Source organism: Beta vulgaris, chromosome 5, assembly GCF_026745355.1.
Source record: "Beta vulgaris subsp. vulgaris cultivar EL10 chromosome 5, EL10.2, whole genome shotgun sequence".
Classification (NCBI taxonomy): domain Eukaryota; kingdom Viridiplantae; phylum Streptophyta; class Magnoliopsida; order Caryophyllales; family Amaranthaceae; genus Beta; species Beta vulgaris.
In genome coordinates this window covers 54,380,645-54,399,510 of record NC_079206.1, presented here as the reverse complement: position 1 = coordinate 54,399,510, position 18,866 = coordinate 54,380,645, and the positions used below count along the sequence as shown (strand labels likewise).

At 37.1% G+C, this 18,866-nt stretch overlaps 1 protein-coding gene across 6 annotated transcripts; it reads right to left on the bottom strand.

The window, feature by feature from the left end:
- Positions 1 to 3,394: 3,394 nt before the first annotated feature.
- LOC104907898 (glycerophosphodiester phosphodiesterase GDPD5) lies at positions 3,395 to 18,647 on the bottom strand. Of its 6 annotated transcripts, none has more exons than XM_010696923.4 (8): positions 18,489 to 18,647; positions 17,201 to 17,379; positions 16,540 to 16,723; positions 16,331 to 16,405; positions 16,054 to 16,163; positions 5,934 to 6,152; positions 4,762 to 4,917; positions 3,395 to 3,904 (listed from the first exon to the last, which is right to left on the bottom strand). In XM_010696923.4, exons 1-8 carry the CDS (start codon positions 18,505 to 18,507, stop codon positions 3,710 to 3,712), a joined length of 1,137 nt encoding a protein of 378 aa, XP_010695225.2. In that variant the 5' UTR covers positions 18,508 to 18,647; the 3' UTR covers positions 3,395 to 3,709. The 6 variants fall into 6 exon arrangements, with proteins under 6 accessions (XP_010695225.2, XP_010695226.2, XP_048500318.1 ...); XM_010696924.3 differs by having other exon boundaries at positions 17,079 to 17,336; positions 18,489 to 18,636; XM_048644361.2 differs by lacking the exon at positions 18,489 to 18,647 and adding an exon at positions 17,988 to 18,411.
- Positions 18,648 to 18,866: the final 219 nt, after the last annotated feature.

The window sequence follows — 18,866 nt, the reverse complement described above, 5'->3', positions numbered from 1 at the left end:
GAGAAGCTCAAAGGGGGTTTTATTATGAAGGATGGGAGAATGGGTGCAATTAATAATAAGATGAGCAGTAGCAAGAAGACTTTTTCCCCCAAAATTAAATAGGTAGATGAGCTTGAAATCATAAAGCACGAGCAACGTTTAGAATATGTTGATGTTCACGCTCAACACAACCATTATGCTTAGGAGTTCCAACATATGAAATTCGAAATATAAAGAATACTAGTAGCAGAGTGTTAATCAAGGAGAAAATTAAATTCAGTACCATTGTCACATTGCATGATTTCAATGATTTGTGAAAATTGACTGTCAACCATAACAATGAAGGCCATAAATATACGAAACACCTCAGTTTTATCAATAAGTAAATAAATCTACACAACTCTAGAAAAATCATCTACTATTGTTACAAAATAACGAGCGCCACAAGAGGAAACATGTATGTAAGGACCTCAAAGATCACAATGAATCTTTTCAAAAATCCTACTAGCTTTATTATTGATTAAAAGAAAACTATCAAAAGGATGCTTACCCGAAAATAGATCTCACATCCCTTATTTATACTACCCTTACAATTATGAAAGGGATGAAGTAACTTGACGACCTTTTAAGAGGGACATGCAATTGTGCCATAATTTTAATGTAGAAACAGAGCTAGTTACAACCACGCGTTGAACAGAGTCGATGACGTTGAAATAATAAAGTTCATCTTTCTTAATTCCCTTTCCAATCAACTTCCTCGTGGGGGTCTTGTAAAGCACACAAAGATGAGTTAAATTTGGCAAACACTGCAATTTATCAAATAATTTTGAAACTGAAAGCATATTAAAACTTAATGTAGGAAAATAAAGAATATTATGAAGCGTAATAGTGAGTTGCAAGAACAATTGACCCATTAGGAAGACTAACGAAACAGTCGGAAATATGCGTGACAACAAACAACCATGAAGAAGTACCAATTACATGATGTGTAGCACCTCTGTCAATAATTCACAAATTATGGTTAAACTTTTACCATTCAATAGATCATCAGGAAGCCTGGAATTACCAAGAAGGGCAGCAAGGGAGTGCCACTGGGTTGTAGTAAAAACAGTAGCAGACCCATCATCAATGCTGACCCCAGAAGAGGAGGTTGGCCCATGATTGTTATTAGCACCGCGAAGTGCTGGCAATATTAGAACGAGGGTTGGAGGAATTTCTCCCGCGTGAGGAACGAGAGGCGGTGGTCTTCCATGACCAGTAGGTGCGGGCAAATTCGAACCACCACAGCTGGTGCTACTACTTGGCTTTTCGAGCCACCAGTAGATGTGGTCATGAATCTCTAAACACATGGAGATGTCATGGCCATGTTTATGGCAATGAGAGCATAAAAGGTTGTGTGGTTCCTCATTGAACATAATATTGCGGCCATTAGAAGAGCCGAAGTGAAGAGTGAAACAAAGAACGTTAGAGGGGGAGTCATAGTAGAGGAGGCAACGAGACGAAGTTGTTCGGCCTAGATAAGTAATTGATATGTACGATCCAGTGAAGGAAGTCGATCTCGAGCCAAAATGTGCTGACGAGTTTGGGAGTAATAGTTGAAGTCCAAGTCCATCAGGAAGTTGCGGAACATAGTGGTTTGACGGCGGGAAGCGGGAGTATCACCTGCATGCGGTGCAAGCGAAGTAGCAAGTGCAAGATATAATAGGTTCATGGTGATATAACTCATCCCACAAGGAATTCAATTTTCCATAGTATTGAAAGATGGACGTGGTTTTTTTTTCTTCGCACTTTGCAATAGATACCCGAATTTGTTGAATACGAGGCCCATTAATATTGGCAAAGCGATTCTTTGCATCACGATATTTTGTTAGAGTGCTTGTGACCTCCAAATTAATGGTAATCATAAGTCATGAAATTAACATGCCTTGAATACTAGTCCAATCGGAAGGAGTGCAAGGTGCAGAAGGAGTTGAGTATACCATCTAAAAACCCGAATTTTCTTAGAGCTTCTAATGCAGTTTGAATATTGCTAGCCCAATTATTATAATTGTCAGAACGGAAACAAGTAGTAGTAATAAAATCCTCGAGACGATCTTGAGAGTGTAGATAGGAGATATGACCTACACCCATGGTATATGAGATTTAGGGGGAATTTTTTTTAATTTTATGGAGTTTAGATGTTTGTTGGCTGTAATACCATGCCAAGTCTAATAATGAGGCTGAAAGTTTAGAGTATTATTATTGAACAAGCATATTTATAATACAAAGTATCCTAATGTAAGTAGAACTATAAAAGATATCCTAAACAAAATATGTTTACTAATCTAAATCTGATTAGTATCTCTACAAAAACGAAAAACAACATACGTAGATAAGTTAGGACTACTAGGTATACCATGCCACAATACAGAAAACAGGCAAAGGAAAAACTTTCTTGAACCAAGTACAACTTCCTAAACTAATTATTTTTATAAAAGAAGGCTCTTAAGTAGAGTTAATCAAATGGCGAGCCTGACTAGAAGTGGGCGACCAAAAATTCGGGCCAATTTTTTGTACATAAAGGCCGCAATTTCAGGCCAAAAAACGAGATTTTTTGGGCCAAAATTGGACCGTGCCAAATTTAAACTAAAAAATCATTTTTAGGTTGCCCAATAGCCCATCCAAACAAAGAAAAAAGGGCTGGACCAAATTGGGCTGGAAAAATATGCACAAGCCTGACCTTAAGAAATATACAAAAACTCCCAAAACCTTCATGTAAAAATATTGGCTCGAATAATTCTTTAAAGCATACAAGACTACATCATCATTTCCAACAATGATCAGATTATCAACATACACCAATATTGGCTCTTCATATGTAACCTCATTTTCTTAATTAATGCTTTTTTTTCTTCTTTCGTTGAGCCCAAGTACTTCTATTTGTTTTGACAAGTGAATCATAGCAGAGAAAGGTTGGTCTGTCAATGATGTCCAGGAGGACAACTACCATATCAAAAGCTTTCATTCGCATCCCTAGTCTTTTAATGGATAACTAGGCATATTGGTGGAGAAGTTATTATTCTGCACAGCACATAACCCTAACCCATTACTGTTGATTGAGATACTGATGAAACAACCATTTCTGCATAATTGGCTTTATTATAAAAACAGAAACAGGAAATGTTGATTCCTAAGCTTGTCACTACAGACAAAGGACACAGGCGTGCTGAGAGGCAGCCAAACGAAGGCAGATGCTAGCAGAATGATCAGCCAAACCGAGGCTACACTGGAAAGAACCGTCTGCTGTACCACCAATCCTACTTAGATTGAAAAAAGCTATTGGAAAAATTTTATCACACATGAACCAAACACAGTGCAAAACCTGATAGAGGCCGAGCAGACAATTTCAAGGACACTAATATTGTGGCAAAACAGCTAAAGATCTAATGTACTGCAATCTTTATTATGAGATATGAGAATAAGAAGGTTAATTTATGTGCTACAAATATATAGTGTTCCCATAAATGTAAAACAGATTTATGTAGTCTGGAGAAGGGAACTCTACAGAATGAACATTATCTACATTGCTCACCAGTTGAAGTGGAGATGATGCCATAAAGGGGAAATTCTAAAAAGAAGAACATTATGCACAAAATATCCTTTTAAGAATGATAGCGAATCGCATAAAGTTACCGTAACTAGTAGCATTTCTGCTGCTTGAAGAATCTCAAAGAATGCTTTGTCAATATTTCTAATCATGGTTCTTGATCATCCCGGGAGAGAGAGGAGAGGTCCATTGTTGGAAGTTGTGAAGGCTTCCCGTGAAATCTGTAAAGAGGCCATCGATCCCCATCTTGTTTATCCAGAAGTCGAATTCAGTGTATGGATCTTGATGAAAGTCAAAGTGTAGGTATTGATTCTCATTCCGAAAGGTGTACGGATGTACCTGGATGAAACAACAGGAAAACTTGGCATAAGGTCCTCGATTGTGCAAATGAACAAGTTGCCATTGAAAGATAAAACAAACAATATTTGAGATTGAAATGAGATAGCTAACTGTTTGCTTATTCCTTGGTATCTTAACAAGAACTTAACATACCAAAGTTTTCAGAAAATCAGTATAAGTGACTGGACAAGATAACAGCTTTGTACTCCCTCTGTCGTATTTTGTTTGCCCCAAATTTTTTTTCAGGATGTCCCCAAAAGATTTCCCCATATATACAAAATTTGACAATTGTGAACTACCACCTTACTCTCACATTCACTCTATTTGGTCCGACCAATTTTGTCTTTTATCAACTTCACCCAACCAAATATCTAAAAGATAAGAAAACTCAGTAGGGAAAACAAACAGGGACGGAGAGAGTACTTAAGGATCTCGTGGAGTGCAGCACATTGAAACAGCTAGGAGCTCAGAGAGTGAGAATAAAGACACTCCCACCACAGATGTAACCAGGAAACGTCATGTTTTTTTTGTACCTATCAACTAGATATAGTTCTCAGCCGATCTAAGTAACTAGTTCTAGAAGTTCAGGAAGTTAAAGATAACCATATAGATACATTTTGCAACTTCAATGCAAGTACTTTGTAAAGTATATATAGTGCACAATATGTATGCTTTATTTGGTGCTAAGTTTAAAACCTTTGAAAATCCAACAAGTCAACAACCTACATTCACAACTCAAAGATACGTCAATTCTAGCTTACATGAGTCAATGAGAAATCTCTAATCACATCAATAGCATACTCTGCAGCATGAAGTTTACTGGTGGATAACAAATAATCAAAAGAAGAATTACTCACCATAAGACTGTAAGCATGTGCTCTGACAACGAGATTAGTCGGGGGTTGCAAATAATTGTTTACTGACGGAACCACCGTATCCTTCCATGGTCCAATACCAACAACATACTTTTTGATGTACTCAAAGTAAGAATCTGAAGTGACTTCCCAGTAAGTCTGCAGATCGTTAGTTACATTTTTAGTATTAATCAGAATAAGATCATGTATCAACCACAATGCAAGTAATGCAGAAACACTAGATTTTCACTCCACTTTGACAATAGTTTATGATTTATATGTTCTGCAAAGGAAAAAGATATTCATCCCCAAAATTACATGTTTCAAAATGAAAAAAGTATCATATTATGGGGTCGTTTGGTTCAATATATGAAATGGAAAGGGAATGGATACAAATAGAGGAGGGGAATGGTAACAAAAATGGTTGCTTTTATTGAGTGTTTGGTTCAAGCCAAGTAATGAAAATAGAGGGTAACCATTACCTTCAAGTAATGGATTTTGTTACTTGAGGGGAGGGGAAGGTAACAAAGTGGGAGAATCCATTACTATTAAGTAATGGTAAGGGATTGATGTGGGGTTGAACCAAACAAGAAGAAAGGGAATCGGTAATTGAATCTATTTCTTGAAACCTAAAAATAATGAACCAAACGACCCATATATGTTCTGCAAAGATTCCATCAGTTGTCCAAGATTTTAAATTATAAGACAAGGATTATTAGACTGTTTTCGTTGAGAATCACCACCTGTGTAGTGTGTACAACAACAGGAAAAGAAAATTCATTGAGATAATATTTTACCCCACCAACTGGAACTTTCTTGTTAGTACGAGTGAATTCATAGCCCTGCATCAATGCATGAGCACATACTACACTTGGACTAGCCAAAAATTCTGGCAATATTTCTCGTAACTTCTTAGAAAATGACAGATTACAGTAACATCTCATACAGCACATTTCCTGTTCAGCACTTCACAAACTAAAATTGTAATATGCAGTTCAAAAGTGTATCTTGAAGATGCAAATATGCATTTTAAACTTGATTTAGGGGTGATGATTTGTTTCTCAGTGCAGAAGTTAAGATTTTTTTTGTCACCACCGACTTAGAATATCCTTGTAAACGAAGGTAAGTTATCCCACCCTCAAAAGTACAATAAAACTGAAAGAAGGGTTTGAAACCTGGTTAGTATCTTCTGTTCGCCAAGCTGTGTCACCAATCAAGAAGATTTTGGGCAGATCTGTCTTATTTTGTATGTACACAAGAGATGTTGGAGCAAATGATTGGATAAAACAAGGCTGTTTTAGCCAACTTTTCGATAAATATGAACCCCTGTAATCATGCTTCTTGAGAGTGTCGAGAAAAACATCCTCAAACTTCTTCCCATTTGGCCATTTCACCTGCCAAAAGCAAATCCAAATTGTTGTTTCAATAAATATATAATGCATTACAATAAGTGAACTTTCCAAATTTAAAGAAAACAGATAAATAGTTATTGAATAAATTTCGCTCATGAACTAAAAAGTAAATTAATGAAAAGCCTTGCAAGAAATGAACAATTTCAATATACGGACAAACTTAATTACATGTCTGAGCAATTAACGAACTAATACTACCTCTGTTCCATGAAGAAAAACTCACTTACAATTCATGTGGTCAAAGTTACAAAATTTTGACTGCGTTTTGTAATTTATACATATTACAAATAAAAACATGTGGGGTGTTTTAGATTCGTCTCAACATGATATATTAATTATCATCTTTCATAATTTTTACTAATACTTGACTGAAGATATCAATGGTCAAAGTTGTGCAATAGAGACCATGTACAAGACACGTGAGTAGTCCTTCATGGAACAGAGGGAGTATCAAGCTCACCGGGAAAGTTCAGCTATAACTGTTGGTATTACATAACTCAGTTATGTCTTAGATATGTTAGTTACATATCTACTTGTAATAAACAAACAAAATAGTTTGTTAAGAGTTAGTTACAAGGTGGTTACAAGTTGTTATACACCTCATACTCTCTTGTATAAATACACCTCCAATGCTGTTGCATAGTATTCAGAAATAATACAACAGAAACACTTCTTTCTCTTCTCTCTATCACTCTCTCTCTCTAGTTCTTTATCTCTTTCATTAGTTAAAGAGTTTCAAGCTTAAACTCTGACATGGTATCAGAGCAGGAGTTATAAAGATCCTGCGATAAATCTGCCATTGATCATTAGATCAGCTTTCTTTCAAAGAAAAATTCCGCAAAAGAAATTCAGACAATCTGATTTACTTTAGTTGATAATCAAGAGCAAAATGTCAACTGAAAACTCTTCAAACACTCAAGATTCATCTCAGAATCCTAGTTCAGAATATTTCTTGAACAATTCTGATGTTAATTCATCAAAGTTAGTGAATTCTGTCTTCAATGGTGCTGGTTTCAATGATTGGAGAAGATCTATGACCATTGCTTTATCAGCAAGAAACAAGTTATGTTTCGTAGATGGATCACTAACTAAACCTGCAATAACTTCTACAAGTTTCAAATTATGGAATAGATGCAATGACTTGGTGATATCTTGGATTCTAAATTCTCTGGAATCCTCAATAAGCAGAAGTGTCCTCTATTTCAAGACAGCCAGAGAGATATGGCTTGACTTAGAAGAAAGATTCAGTCAATCTTCAGGCCCACAGTTGTATTCTGTACAACAACAACTTGGTGACATTTCACAAGGAGAAGATGAAGGAATCACTAGCTTCTTCACAAAAATAAAGTTGCTGTGGGACCAGTTGGATGGATTAGAACCTTTGCCTTCTTGTGAGTGTACTGGATGCAGTTGTACTCTTACTCAGAAGTTGGAAAAATCTCAGCAGGAGCAAAGGTTAATTCAATTGTTAATGAAAACAAATGAAAGATTTGTTCATACTAAGAGTACAATACTCATGATGAATCCACTCCCAACCATATCTAAAGCATATGGTTTATTGTTATAAGAAGAGACTCACAAGGAACTAGCACATTTGAGGTCTAGTTCAAACACTGATAATATAGCATTTGCAGCAAGTAGGATGAATGATAAGCCTTATTTTTCCAAGAATTTCGTCCACAATAATGCAAGAGTGCCCATTAAGAATCACTTGTTTTGTGATCACTGCAAGATGAAGAATCATACCATTGACAAATGTTGGAAGCTTCATGGATATCCCAAAGATACTAAGTACAAAGGCAAAAGAATTGCTGCATCAGTTCAATCTGATTTGCTTGAAAACTCTGCTGAAAAATCAGTTGTTCATGCTACACTTACACAAGAACAACACAAGCAATTCTTACAGTATCTGGAAAAGCAACAAACTCCAAGTTCTGATTATGAATCAGCAATTGGTTTAGCTGTCAGCTCTCAATTGACAGGTAATATCTGTTTACTCTCTAAATATCATACTTCTTGGATATTAGACAGTGGTGCAAGTGATCACATGTGCTCAGATTTACATATGTTTGATTCATATGATAAAATTACACACCAAATCCTATGATAACTATACCTGATGGTACTAAAATCAAAGTTGAGCATAAAGGCACCATTTCTTTAGGAGGTATTGTGCATCTAAAGAATGTTCTACATGTGCCAGGATTTCAGTTTAACTTAATATCTGTTTCTAAACTGTGTCATGATGCTAACTGCTCCATATCATTTGTGAATGATACATGTCTGCTTCTGGACCTTTTCTTGAACAAGCAAATTGTGCTTGGTAGATTGGAGAAAGGTCTTTATATGCTGGATGCTTCCCTTCTGTCATCTAATGTTGTGACAACTAATAAAACCTTGTCTGCTACTGCACTTACTTCTACCTCTTCCACTGAAATTGAAGAAGCCAAGCTATGGCATTTGAGGATGGGACACTTATCTTTTGGAAGAATAAAGAGTGCTACAGGTCTTGATGTAAAAGGGTACATAGCTGAGTGTTTTTGCAATGTTTGTCCCTTAGCTAAACAAACAAGATCTTCTTTTCCTGTCAGTTCTATTCAAACTATTAGGCCCTTTGAATTGTTGCATTTAGATGTATGGGGACCTTATGCTATTTCTGATCATCATGGTTGTAATCAATTTCTTACTATAGTAGATGATTACACAAGAATGACATGGACTCATTTCTTGAAGAATAAAAAGGATTCTGTTTCTGTTATGACTCAATTCTTGCAATATGTGGAAAACCAGTTTGACTTGAAAGTCAAAATTATAAGATCAGATAATGCACCTGATTTGACAGAAGGACATATGAAACATTTGCTTCTTAGCAAAGGTATTATCCAGCAGAGAAGTTGCAGTAACACTCCACAACAGAATGGGATTGTGGAGAGAAAACACAAACATCTCTTAGAGACAGCTAGAGCTTTGTCCATTCAATCTCAACTGCCTTCTAAATATTGGAATGAATGTATTTTAACTGCTACCTATCTTGTTAATAGAATGCCTCTCAAAAGCATCAACTTTTCTTCACCTTATGAAAAACTTTTTCACACACCACCTGACATATCTAACTTGAAAGTCTTTGGATGCCTATGTTACATTTCTACTCCTTCTACTAAGAGACTTAAATTTGATCCAAGAGCTCAATCTTGTGTCTTCCTAGGTTATCCTACCACTCACAAAGCCTATAAAGTTCTCAATCTTAGCACCAACAAAATTATAATTTCCAGAGACATTCACTTTCATGAAAAACATTTTCCATTTCATCTCTCATCTCATCCTAAACACACTTATTCAACACAATTTTTTCTTCTTGTTACCACTTCTAATCCTGCTATTTCACATGATATTTTCCCACCTTCCACTACTCCTCCTACTTCTCCCACACATTCTTCTTCTCCTCCTAATGACTCTTCTCCTCCTGCTTCTTCAAATCCTTCTCTTATCATCAATGATGATCCTGTCACCACTTCCCAACCTATTATTCACTCATCACCTCCAAGAAGATCTTCTAGAGTCATTAAAACTCCTGCTCATTTACAAGATTTTGTGTGTTCCAATTCAGTTACACATTGGTGCAACTTAGTCTCTTATGCAACTCTTCCCTCCTCTCACAAAGCTCTTGTTACTTCTACTATTGATACTGTTGAACCCACATCATATCATGAAGCTGCTACTGATTCTAATTGGGTAGAAGCTATGAAGAAAGAAGTCAATGCCTTGCAACAGAATGGTACATGGGATTTTGTTCCACTTCCCAAAGGAAAGAAAGCCATAGGCTCTAAATGGGTGTACAAAATTAAGAAACATGCTGATGGTACTATAGAAAGATACAAGGCTCGTTTGGTGGCAAAGGGTTTCACTCAGAAATATGGCCTTGACTACTCAGAAACATTCTCTCCAGTAGTAAGATGTCTATTGTGAGATGCTTGATCTCTTATGCAGCTAGTAAACAATGGAAGATCTTCCAATTAGATGTAAATAATGCCTTCCTTCATGGTTTTTTACATGAAGAAGTTTATATGAGGGTCCCTGCTGGTGTTGAAGCTCCTAAAGGCACTGTTTGCAAACTAAAAAGGTCACTTTATGGCCTCAAACAAGCCTCTAGACAATGGTTTGCTAGGCTTGTTGATGAACTTCTCTCTCAAGGTTTTGTGCAGTCTAAAAATGACTATTCTTTGTTTTTGAAGAAAGAACATGGTGATACTACTCTAGCTGCTGTTTATGTAGATGATATTATCATCACCGGTTCTAATGAAGCTACAATCACAGCCTTGAAGTCTCACTTGCATAACATCTTCAGTATTAAAGACTTGGGTCTCCTACACTACTTCCTTGGCATAGAAATCAGTCATACTCCTGCTGGTTATATCCTCACTCAGAAGAAATTTACTAAGGAACTGCTCAATGAATGTCCTTTTGATTTACACAAGGCTGCAGTTGCTCCTTTTCCTTTAAATCTCAAACTTTCAGCAGATGATACTCCTATATATGATGATGTTGAATTATATAGGTGTTATGTGGGCAAGTTAAACTTCTTAACTCACACTCGACCTGATCTTGCGTTTGCTGTTCAATCTCTCAGCCAATTTATGCATAGTCCAAGGCTCTCTCATGTTCAAGCTCTCACACATACTCTCAGATACATCAAACACACTGCTGGTCAGGGTATTCTGCTTAAAGCTACTGATCAGCTCACTTTACAGGCTTTCAGTGATTCTGATTGGGCAGCATATCCAACTACTAGAAGATCAGTCACTGGGTACATCTTGCTTCTAGGCAACTCTCCTGTTAGCTGGAAATCAAAGAAGCAAGGCACCATCTCAAAAAGTTCCTCTGAGGCTGAATATAGAGCAATGTCACAAGCTGCTAGTGAAGTGACTTGGGTTGTGAGATTACTTGAAGAATTTGGTGTTTCCAATCTCATCCTGTGGTTTTGCATTGTGACAATCAATCAGCCATTCACATTGCAAGAAATCCCATTTTCCATGAAAGAACTAAGCACATAGAAGTGGATTGCCACTTCACAAGAGACAAAGTTCTTGAAGGATTGCTCCAATTAACTTATTTACCTACTCAGAATCAACTTGGTGATATCTTCACAAAGATTCTACCTAGTGCACAGCATAATTTGCTTTCTTCCAAACTTGGTTTGGTTTCTGCTTCACCCATTCCAAGTTTGAGGGGGGGTGTTGGTATTACATAACTCAGTTATGTCTTAGATATGTTAGTTACATATCTACTTGTAATAAACAAACAAAATAGTTTGTTAAGAGTTAGTTACAAGGTGGTTACAAGTTGTTATACACCTCATACTCTCTTGTATAATACACCTCCAATGCTGTTGCATAGTATTCAGAAATAATACAACAAAAACACTTCTTTCTCTTCTCTCTATCACTCTCTCTCTCTAGTTCTTTATCTCCTTCATTAGTTAAAGAGTTTCAAGCTTAAACTCTGACCATAACAATATAGGTTAGAAGTTTCATTAAATCAATCAGAAATCACCATCAAAATAATCAGCCCTCGGGAAAGTGATGCTATATCTATCTAAAGGATAGGTAGAAGTAGCACAAGGCTTTCTATAATCAGAAACAAGACAACTATTATTATCATGAGAAGTTCCAGCCTGCTAAGACCACACTACATAGAAGCAAGCTTCTGTAAGATTCTCCAGACCTTGCTTTACTCCCTTTGTCCCAAAATATAGGTATTCTATTTTGGTTGTCCCAAAATATAGTGCTTGTACTTCATTTTGGTTGTCCCAAAATATAGTGCTTGTATCCGTTTTGGTTGTCCCAAAATATAGTGCGTATTTAAAACTTTTCTATTCTAATTATTTACTTTGTTGTAATGTTGGTGTTGTTTTTGTTTATTGAAGTTCATTTTATTGGTTGAAATATTGAGCAAGATTTACCACAAGCTTCAATTAATGTTGTTTGGTATCTAATGCTTTACTTGTATGGGGCAGAGGGAATAATTGTCAAAAGGGCTTTTTCACCAAATACCCTCAATGTTTCAGAAATGCATTGTATATTCGTATACCCTTGAGTTTTCGAAAACGTGCACCGGATACCCTTTTCCTAACTTCCGTTAACTCACCGTTAGTTTTATTTACCATTTTGCCATTATTAACCATAAAACCTACTTCTAATCTAATCCTAACTCTAACTCTAACTCTAACTCTAACTCTAACTCTAATCTTAAACCTAAACCATTACCCTAACCCATAACCCTAATCCACCCCTAACCCTAACACCCTGCCAGCCCCAACCCCTCCCCTTTCCCTCCACCCCACCCCCTCCCCTCCCCTCAACTGCCGCTCCCCCACCCCTGCCCTCCACTGCCGCTCCCCCCACCCCCTCCCCTCCCTCCACCGCTGCTCCCCCAGCCCTCCCCATCGATTTCCCAGTCGCTCCCCCAACCCTCCCCGTCGATTTCCCAGTCGCCCCCCCACCCCCTCCCCGTCGATTTCCTCACCCCCCCGACAACCCTTCGAAATTCCCGTCGATTTCCCCAGCCACCCTTCGAATTCCCCGTCGATTTCGTCATTAATTCTCGAGCTTCATGGTCGCCGGTGTTCGAAGGAGAGGGGTGGGGGTTTAGCGTTCGAGGGGGAGGGGTGGGGTGGGGAATTCGAAAGGTCGGGCTGGAAAATCGACAAGGAAGGGGGTGAGGGGAGGTCGGCGGTGAACGGACGCATAGGGGGTGGGGAGGCCGGCACGCGCAACAGCGGTGGGGGAGGAGGAGCGGTAGGGGCTGGGGTGGGGTGGAGGGGGTGGGGGCTGCCAAGGAGTAGGGTTAGGGTAAGGGGGAGGGTTTAGGGGTAGGATTAGATTAAGGGTTAGGGTTAGATTAGGGTTAGTTTAAATTAGGATTAGGGCTTAATGATGGTAAAATCGTAAATAAATCTAACGGTGGGTTAACGGCAGTTAGGAAAAGGGTATATGGTGCACAGTTTTCGAAACTCAAGGATATATGGTGCTTTTCTGAAACATTGAGGGTATATGGTGAATTTGTTAATTTGTCGGGGATATTTGGTGAAAAAACCCTTGTCAAAAAGTAGACAAAGAATGATTTCTTCATAGCATATGACACAAGTAAATTCTCCAAAATCTCAAACCAGCAGCCTAGAATTTATATGATGTCAGCCTTTTTTTCTAAGAAACTTATATACAAATATTCTAAAATATGATTCAATGGCAGAAAAAAGTTTCCCACTAGAGAATTTGTACCAAATAATCTGAACTTTTGTAAAGAAAATAATCTCACGTTAAGGTAAATCCTTGCCCAGCACTTCAATTCCAACTAAATTTTGATTCAATTTCTCCATTCATGAATCTAATATGGAATCCTAGAGTTGGGATAATTTCCTATCATAGTTCGAAAATGCGGATTCAGTCACGATCGCGGTAACGGACACGGTGATGCGTGAAAGGGATGATGTGGTTGTCTTACCGCCAAATATCGGCTCAGACCATGAGATATCCCTTGAATCTGCCTAAAATGCGGCTTTTTACACTTTTACGATGCGGTAGTATCGGTCCGTTAGATTTAAAAACTTTTACAACACAAGCGATACGATACGAAGCGGCCTTGTTTTGACACTATGTTTCCTATGCATCACATAGTTCGGATTATTTTCAGCAACTTCTTATTACAAATAAAAGATAAAAAAGAGAGTGAAAATCCAAAATCCAATGGACCACAAGCCCTCGAACTATGCAACAGCATGAACAGGAGAGCATCACCTTCTGTCAGCATATCTTGAAAGATAATAAGGGAATGATGCAAAGCAACAAAAGCTTGATTTAGAAAAAGGGTGAGAAAACAACATAATCCTCTAAGAGCATGTACAATTGTAATGACTCTCCAGTGAACTCTCCACTATTCTTTCTCTTCAAGCTACTCTCCAAAATAATATCAAAAAAACACCCAACAACAATATATCTCTTTAAAGATCTATCTATTCATTTTTCACTATGTAATAGTCCCCATGTCAATCAATCAGACTCATTCCTTTGTGCCATGTGTCACCAATTGATTGGTTGGGATATTGGAGAGTTATTTCCCATTTCTCCCAAATAGTATCTCCTCCAAGATACACTTTTCAAAGTGTCTCCATGGAGATACACTCAAGACACATCTAGGAGCTCCATTGTTAGGTAAGAAGTAGCTTTACATTTTCTCTCCCGTAGAGATAGTTGGCGAGCCCTCCCAAAAACCCCATTGTACATGATCTAAGAGACTAGATGACAAGTTCACCCCAAAAAATTATAACCATTCATAAAATCATAACACCACAAAATAGCCATTAAAACCACATGCCACAGGATTTTGTGTCAATTTATGTCTGCAAACCCCAAAATAAGAAGCTCACAATTGTCTCATAGTATAAACTGACATATCCACTTTAGTAATATTCACAAATCTTATGCCTTGAGAAAGTAACAAGGTCATGATGTAAAAAGTAAGTGACGCTCAATCTCACCACTCCCTCACTGATCTTGCGTATGAAGAAAGGGATCCACGCCTAAGTGAGCCTAATAAGGAGATATAAAAAGAAGAATGAACCTTCACCGAACAATCTAGTTTTCTTGAGAAGAGCTACATCTTTTATAGGAGCTAACGACTAAATGAGCTAGTTCTTATAGGATCACTTAATGGGACCTTAAATTAATAAGAGCTACATTTTTTAACCTCGCAACCAACCAAGAAGAGAACCAAGTCACCAATTGTGAGTACCTGTAATGAGCGCGGTCGCGGTCGCGTTCGCGGGAACGGTCACGTTGTCGCGGGAACGACTTGTAACGGGCAAATAGAACGTTTCGCGGCCGACGCGGCGTGATTTTTTTAAAAAAATTCACATAAATATGTTTCAACTTTATTTGCATTTTTTAGTTTATGAAGCATTATTACAACATATAAATAATAAATCTAATAGAATATCACGTTTCATCAACTATATAATTAAATCATACAAAGAATTTGGCCAATGTTTGAAAAAAACATATATAACGGGGATAAAAGCGTTCTAACGCGGCGAGTTCGCGTTACGGAACGGACAACGCGGCGAGAAGTATGTGAATTTTATTATGGCGTTCCGTAACGGGATTTCGCGGAACGGCAAATCCAAAATCCGTTACAGAACGGCCGTTCTGTAACGGAACAGGAGAGTTTTAATTCCCTGGTAATGAGTGATGGCACTAACATTGACCCCATTGGAGATATGCTAAAATATGGAGCATAAACACAAGGACTATAGCTCGCTTAGGTAGAGCACCTTGTTTACACGCGCCCCAGTGATTTTCACGGGAGTCCATCATGCAATCAAAAGAATTCATCTTTTTGATAAATCTATGTCTTATAGGGGTAATTAGTTATGTTATTTAAGAGTGTCTGACTCCTTTGAGCACCTAGATTGGGAGTTTCTTAGAAGCATTTGACTAATGTTATTCTTCTTGTTAGCACTACTATTAAGCCCCTACAAACTTGATTAACCCACTGGGATACTAGTTCATAGCCTATAATGCAAACACTAACTTGAAGAGTGGAAAACAATGGAAGGCAGTTTTAAACATTTCCAAATCATTGGAAAGAAACAAGACCGTATCATTTGCACACCACAAATGAAAACAAAATCTCCTCCTACTCACAATTTCTTAGTCTTGATACTGTCCTCTCGCTTCAAAAATCCCATTACTTAAGACATCCACCACGAAATCTACAAGATTAACTGGGTATAATATCTGCATTTACAGGATATATGCAGCCGATGTGTGGCAATTGGCAAAGGAAACATGATTTCCAATTAATTAATTCATACAAAAAGAAAACTTACATGCTTGTTGATAAATATGGGATCTTTTATTTCTGGATATATCCCGACAACTCTAGAAGCATTAAGAGCAATAGAGATGTATTCTTCAAAAGTAATAATAGGAAATTTTCCTGTATGTTAGAAAATATATAGTTAATGTTAGAAAATATATAGTTAATCATTGTCAGGTTTATGATTGGAATGGTTAATGCCGGAATAGTTTATTACAAAGCAAACACAAATGACAGTTTGACAAAAAACAAAGTACTTGTAATGTCAAAAGAAACATTATACTCACCATTATACTGTTGATCCCTAAATGAGAACCTTTGCTTAGCTCTCAAAGTTTGAAGTTCCTTCCATGTAAAATCAACTGCACGCAAAGAAAATATCGCGTCAGTATAAGAGTATTCTCTACTTCAGAATCATATAATTTATAACATAATGCATCTCATGAACATGATAAAACGTGGAGCTATAGAAGTTCGGAGTGGCAGAGTATCGCACTAGTGAAGAAGCCAGTAATAGTGAATCCTTGGACATCATATGTCCTTTTGCGGTCTGCAAACTCCTTATGCTCAGCAATATCTGTAGTAACATCTAAAATTACATCATGGTAACATATAAGTACACCATCTTTGGAGGATAGGATGTCTGTTTCTATGAAGTCTGCGCCTTCTTTTATAGACCTCTGCAAAGAAAACAGGCTTTCTGCATTACACAATCGAGTATATGGACAGACAAGTGAGGATCCAATGTATGAAACACCAGTTTGCACTGGCTAGAAGAAGGTACCTTGAAATATGTAAGATTTGTACTAAAAAAGTTATAGGCTATGAGTTACTAGTGAAAAAAACATTGCAGCTTGTTAAAAGCAAATCATGTAAGTATGCCAAGGAGATTGAATTTCAAATTTTCTTTTTGTTTTCTGAAGAGTAGGCCAAAGGCTAAATACATTAATATTTGAGAGTTGAGTGATGCAAAAGACAGGAACACATATTTTAATTGGTCTAGCATAAGTAATAGACATTTCAAAACAGTCATACCAAGCCACTTAACAACTGCATAAGTATGTGCTGCAGCAAGCACACAACTTCTTAAATTTCTAGTGAATATTCAAGTTTCGAGGATGAAATTTATTCCTCAGAATCATCAAGCTCAGACACACCAGATAAGCAGCTGCAGTTTCCTCAGGAAATTCTCCATTAGAACCTCGATGTGCAAGGTTGTATGGGCGTGAAGTCTGCAAAGGCTGCTTTGGAGACTTGTGTTCTATGGTCGGAAACAAATATGTACGTCTAGCGCTACAGGAAACAAAGAATAGCAGAAGAGTAAACAGGATGGTACCTGAAATTTTTTGAGAAAGAAATGACTCATATATTTTATACTCCCTCAATCTCAAAAGACATATTACTTTCGATATTTACACCACAAATAAATGCTAAATTTGATTGAAATCTAGGATACAGCAAAAGAATAAATGAGAATAGCCTAATCTGAAAGGCAGTAAAATACATTAATAGAAAAAGAATGACATGAATAATCCAAAGTTTAAGCCATGAAACAAATAGTATCTCAAGTTTTACAAACTCACAAAACAATCCTTAGTTTTCTATGTAGTCACCTGAGTGAACTAATGATGATAAGAACAAAGTTTCCGTTACTTCTTGATCTCTTGACCTCCACCCCCCAAAAAAAAATCCTTCCATTGACTCCACCACCATCTAATACTACAGGAGAGGGAGAAGTAATGGGAAGTTAACTCCGTCTGTCATCAAATCATCCATGTGACAACATATCAAATTCGGATCATTCTTCGAGTTTGTCAAACTTAGGATCAATTTTTTTTTATGCCTTAAACTTGGGAGGATTTTTTTTCAGGTTTTCCTACATATCAAATAATTGCATTAACATCTAATCAATTAAAAAAACAAAGACACTCAAACAATATTTACTTTTTTGTGGGTCCCCAGACCCCAGTGAGGACCACATGATACAGCCAAATCGGAACCTCTCGCATGTTAACCCAACCTTGGAGGGATAGTAAGGGAAAACCCTCTTCCAAAGCGCCCCTAGTGGAGATCGAACCCCCTAACCTCTTACCACTAGGCCAAGCTTAGCTTGGTAATTGTTATACTGATACTGGTTTACTCTGATTGATACAAAAATCTGTATACTGTAATTCCCAGCCCCATCTCCTCCTTCGAATTTAATAAGTAATATTTGTTTTTAATACATTGTTCTTTTTGGGGTTTAAACCAAACGTTTTACTACTAAAGAAAGCTCTAATCTTTTTTCAATAAGACAAAAACCCAAAAGTAATTTCAGGCTACAAGTTTGAGAATTTTTTTGCTCAACACTGAAACAGGAAAAAAGAGCAAGAATTGGAGATTACATAGAAACTAGAGCAAGAAAAATGAATGGGTTAGATTGCAGTTGCAGGTGTTTGTACTTACAGAGCGAATCCAAAGTCATGGCAAGCAAAGCTCCAACGTCGGGATTTGATTTGCTGGTTGCAGTTTGATACTTTGGCCTTTGTTTGACCTTTTTTTAGAGGTTAGTTAGCCTTATTCAATCATTGACCTTTCAACCATTTTTTTGTACATAACCAAATCAAATTACGGATCTAATAATATATCCTCGGCTGGCTCCCCGTGAATCGTGATTGGAAGAAATATGTTATTCACCTCATTTTTGCTTATTTTTAAAATAAATAAATAAAATTATACAATTTTAAAAAAGTTTGTAAAAAATAAAAATAAAAAGTTAGAAAACTTTTAAAAAATTAAGAAAATACTTAGGAAAAGTCCAAAAAAAATAAAATAATATTTCCT

Excerpts from the sequence above, each read along its gene's own strand:
- LOC104907898 (XM_010696922.4), bottom strand. The coding sequence starts at position 17,756 with ATGGTGGTGGAGTCAATGGAAGGATTTTTTTTTGGGGGGTGGAGGTCA. Across the intron at positions 16,406-16,539 it reads TATTACTGGCTTCTTCACTA|TTGATTTTACATGGAAGGAA; the intron begins GTGCGATACTCT and ends CTTTGCGTGCAG. Across the intron at positions 4,918-5,933 it reads GAACAGAAGATACTAACCAG|ACTTACTGGGAAGTCACTTC; the intron begins GTTTCAAACCCT and ends AACGATCTGCAG.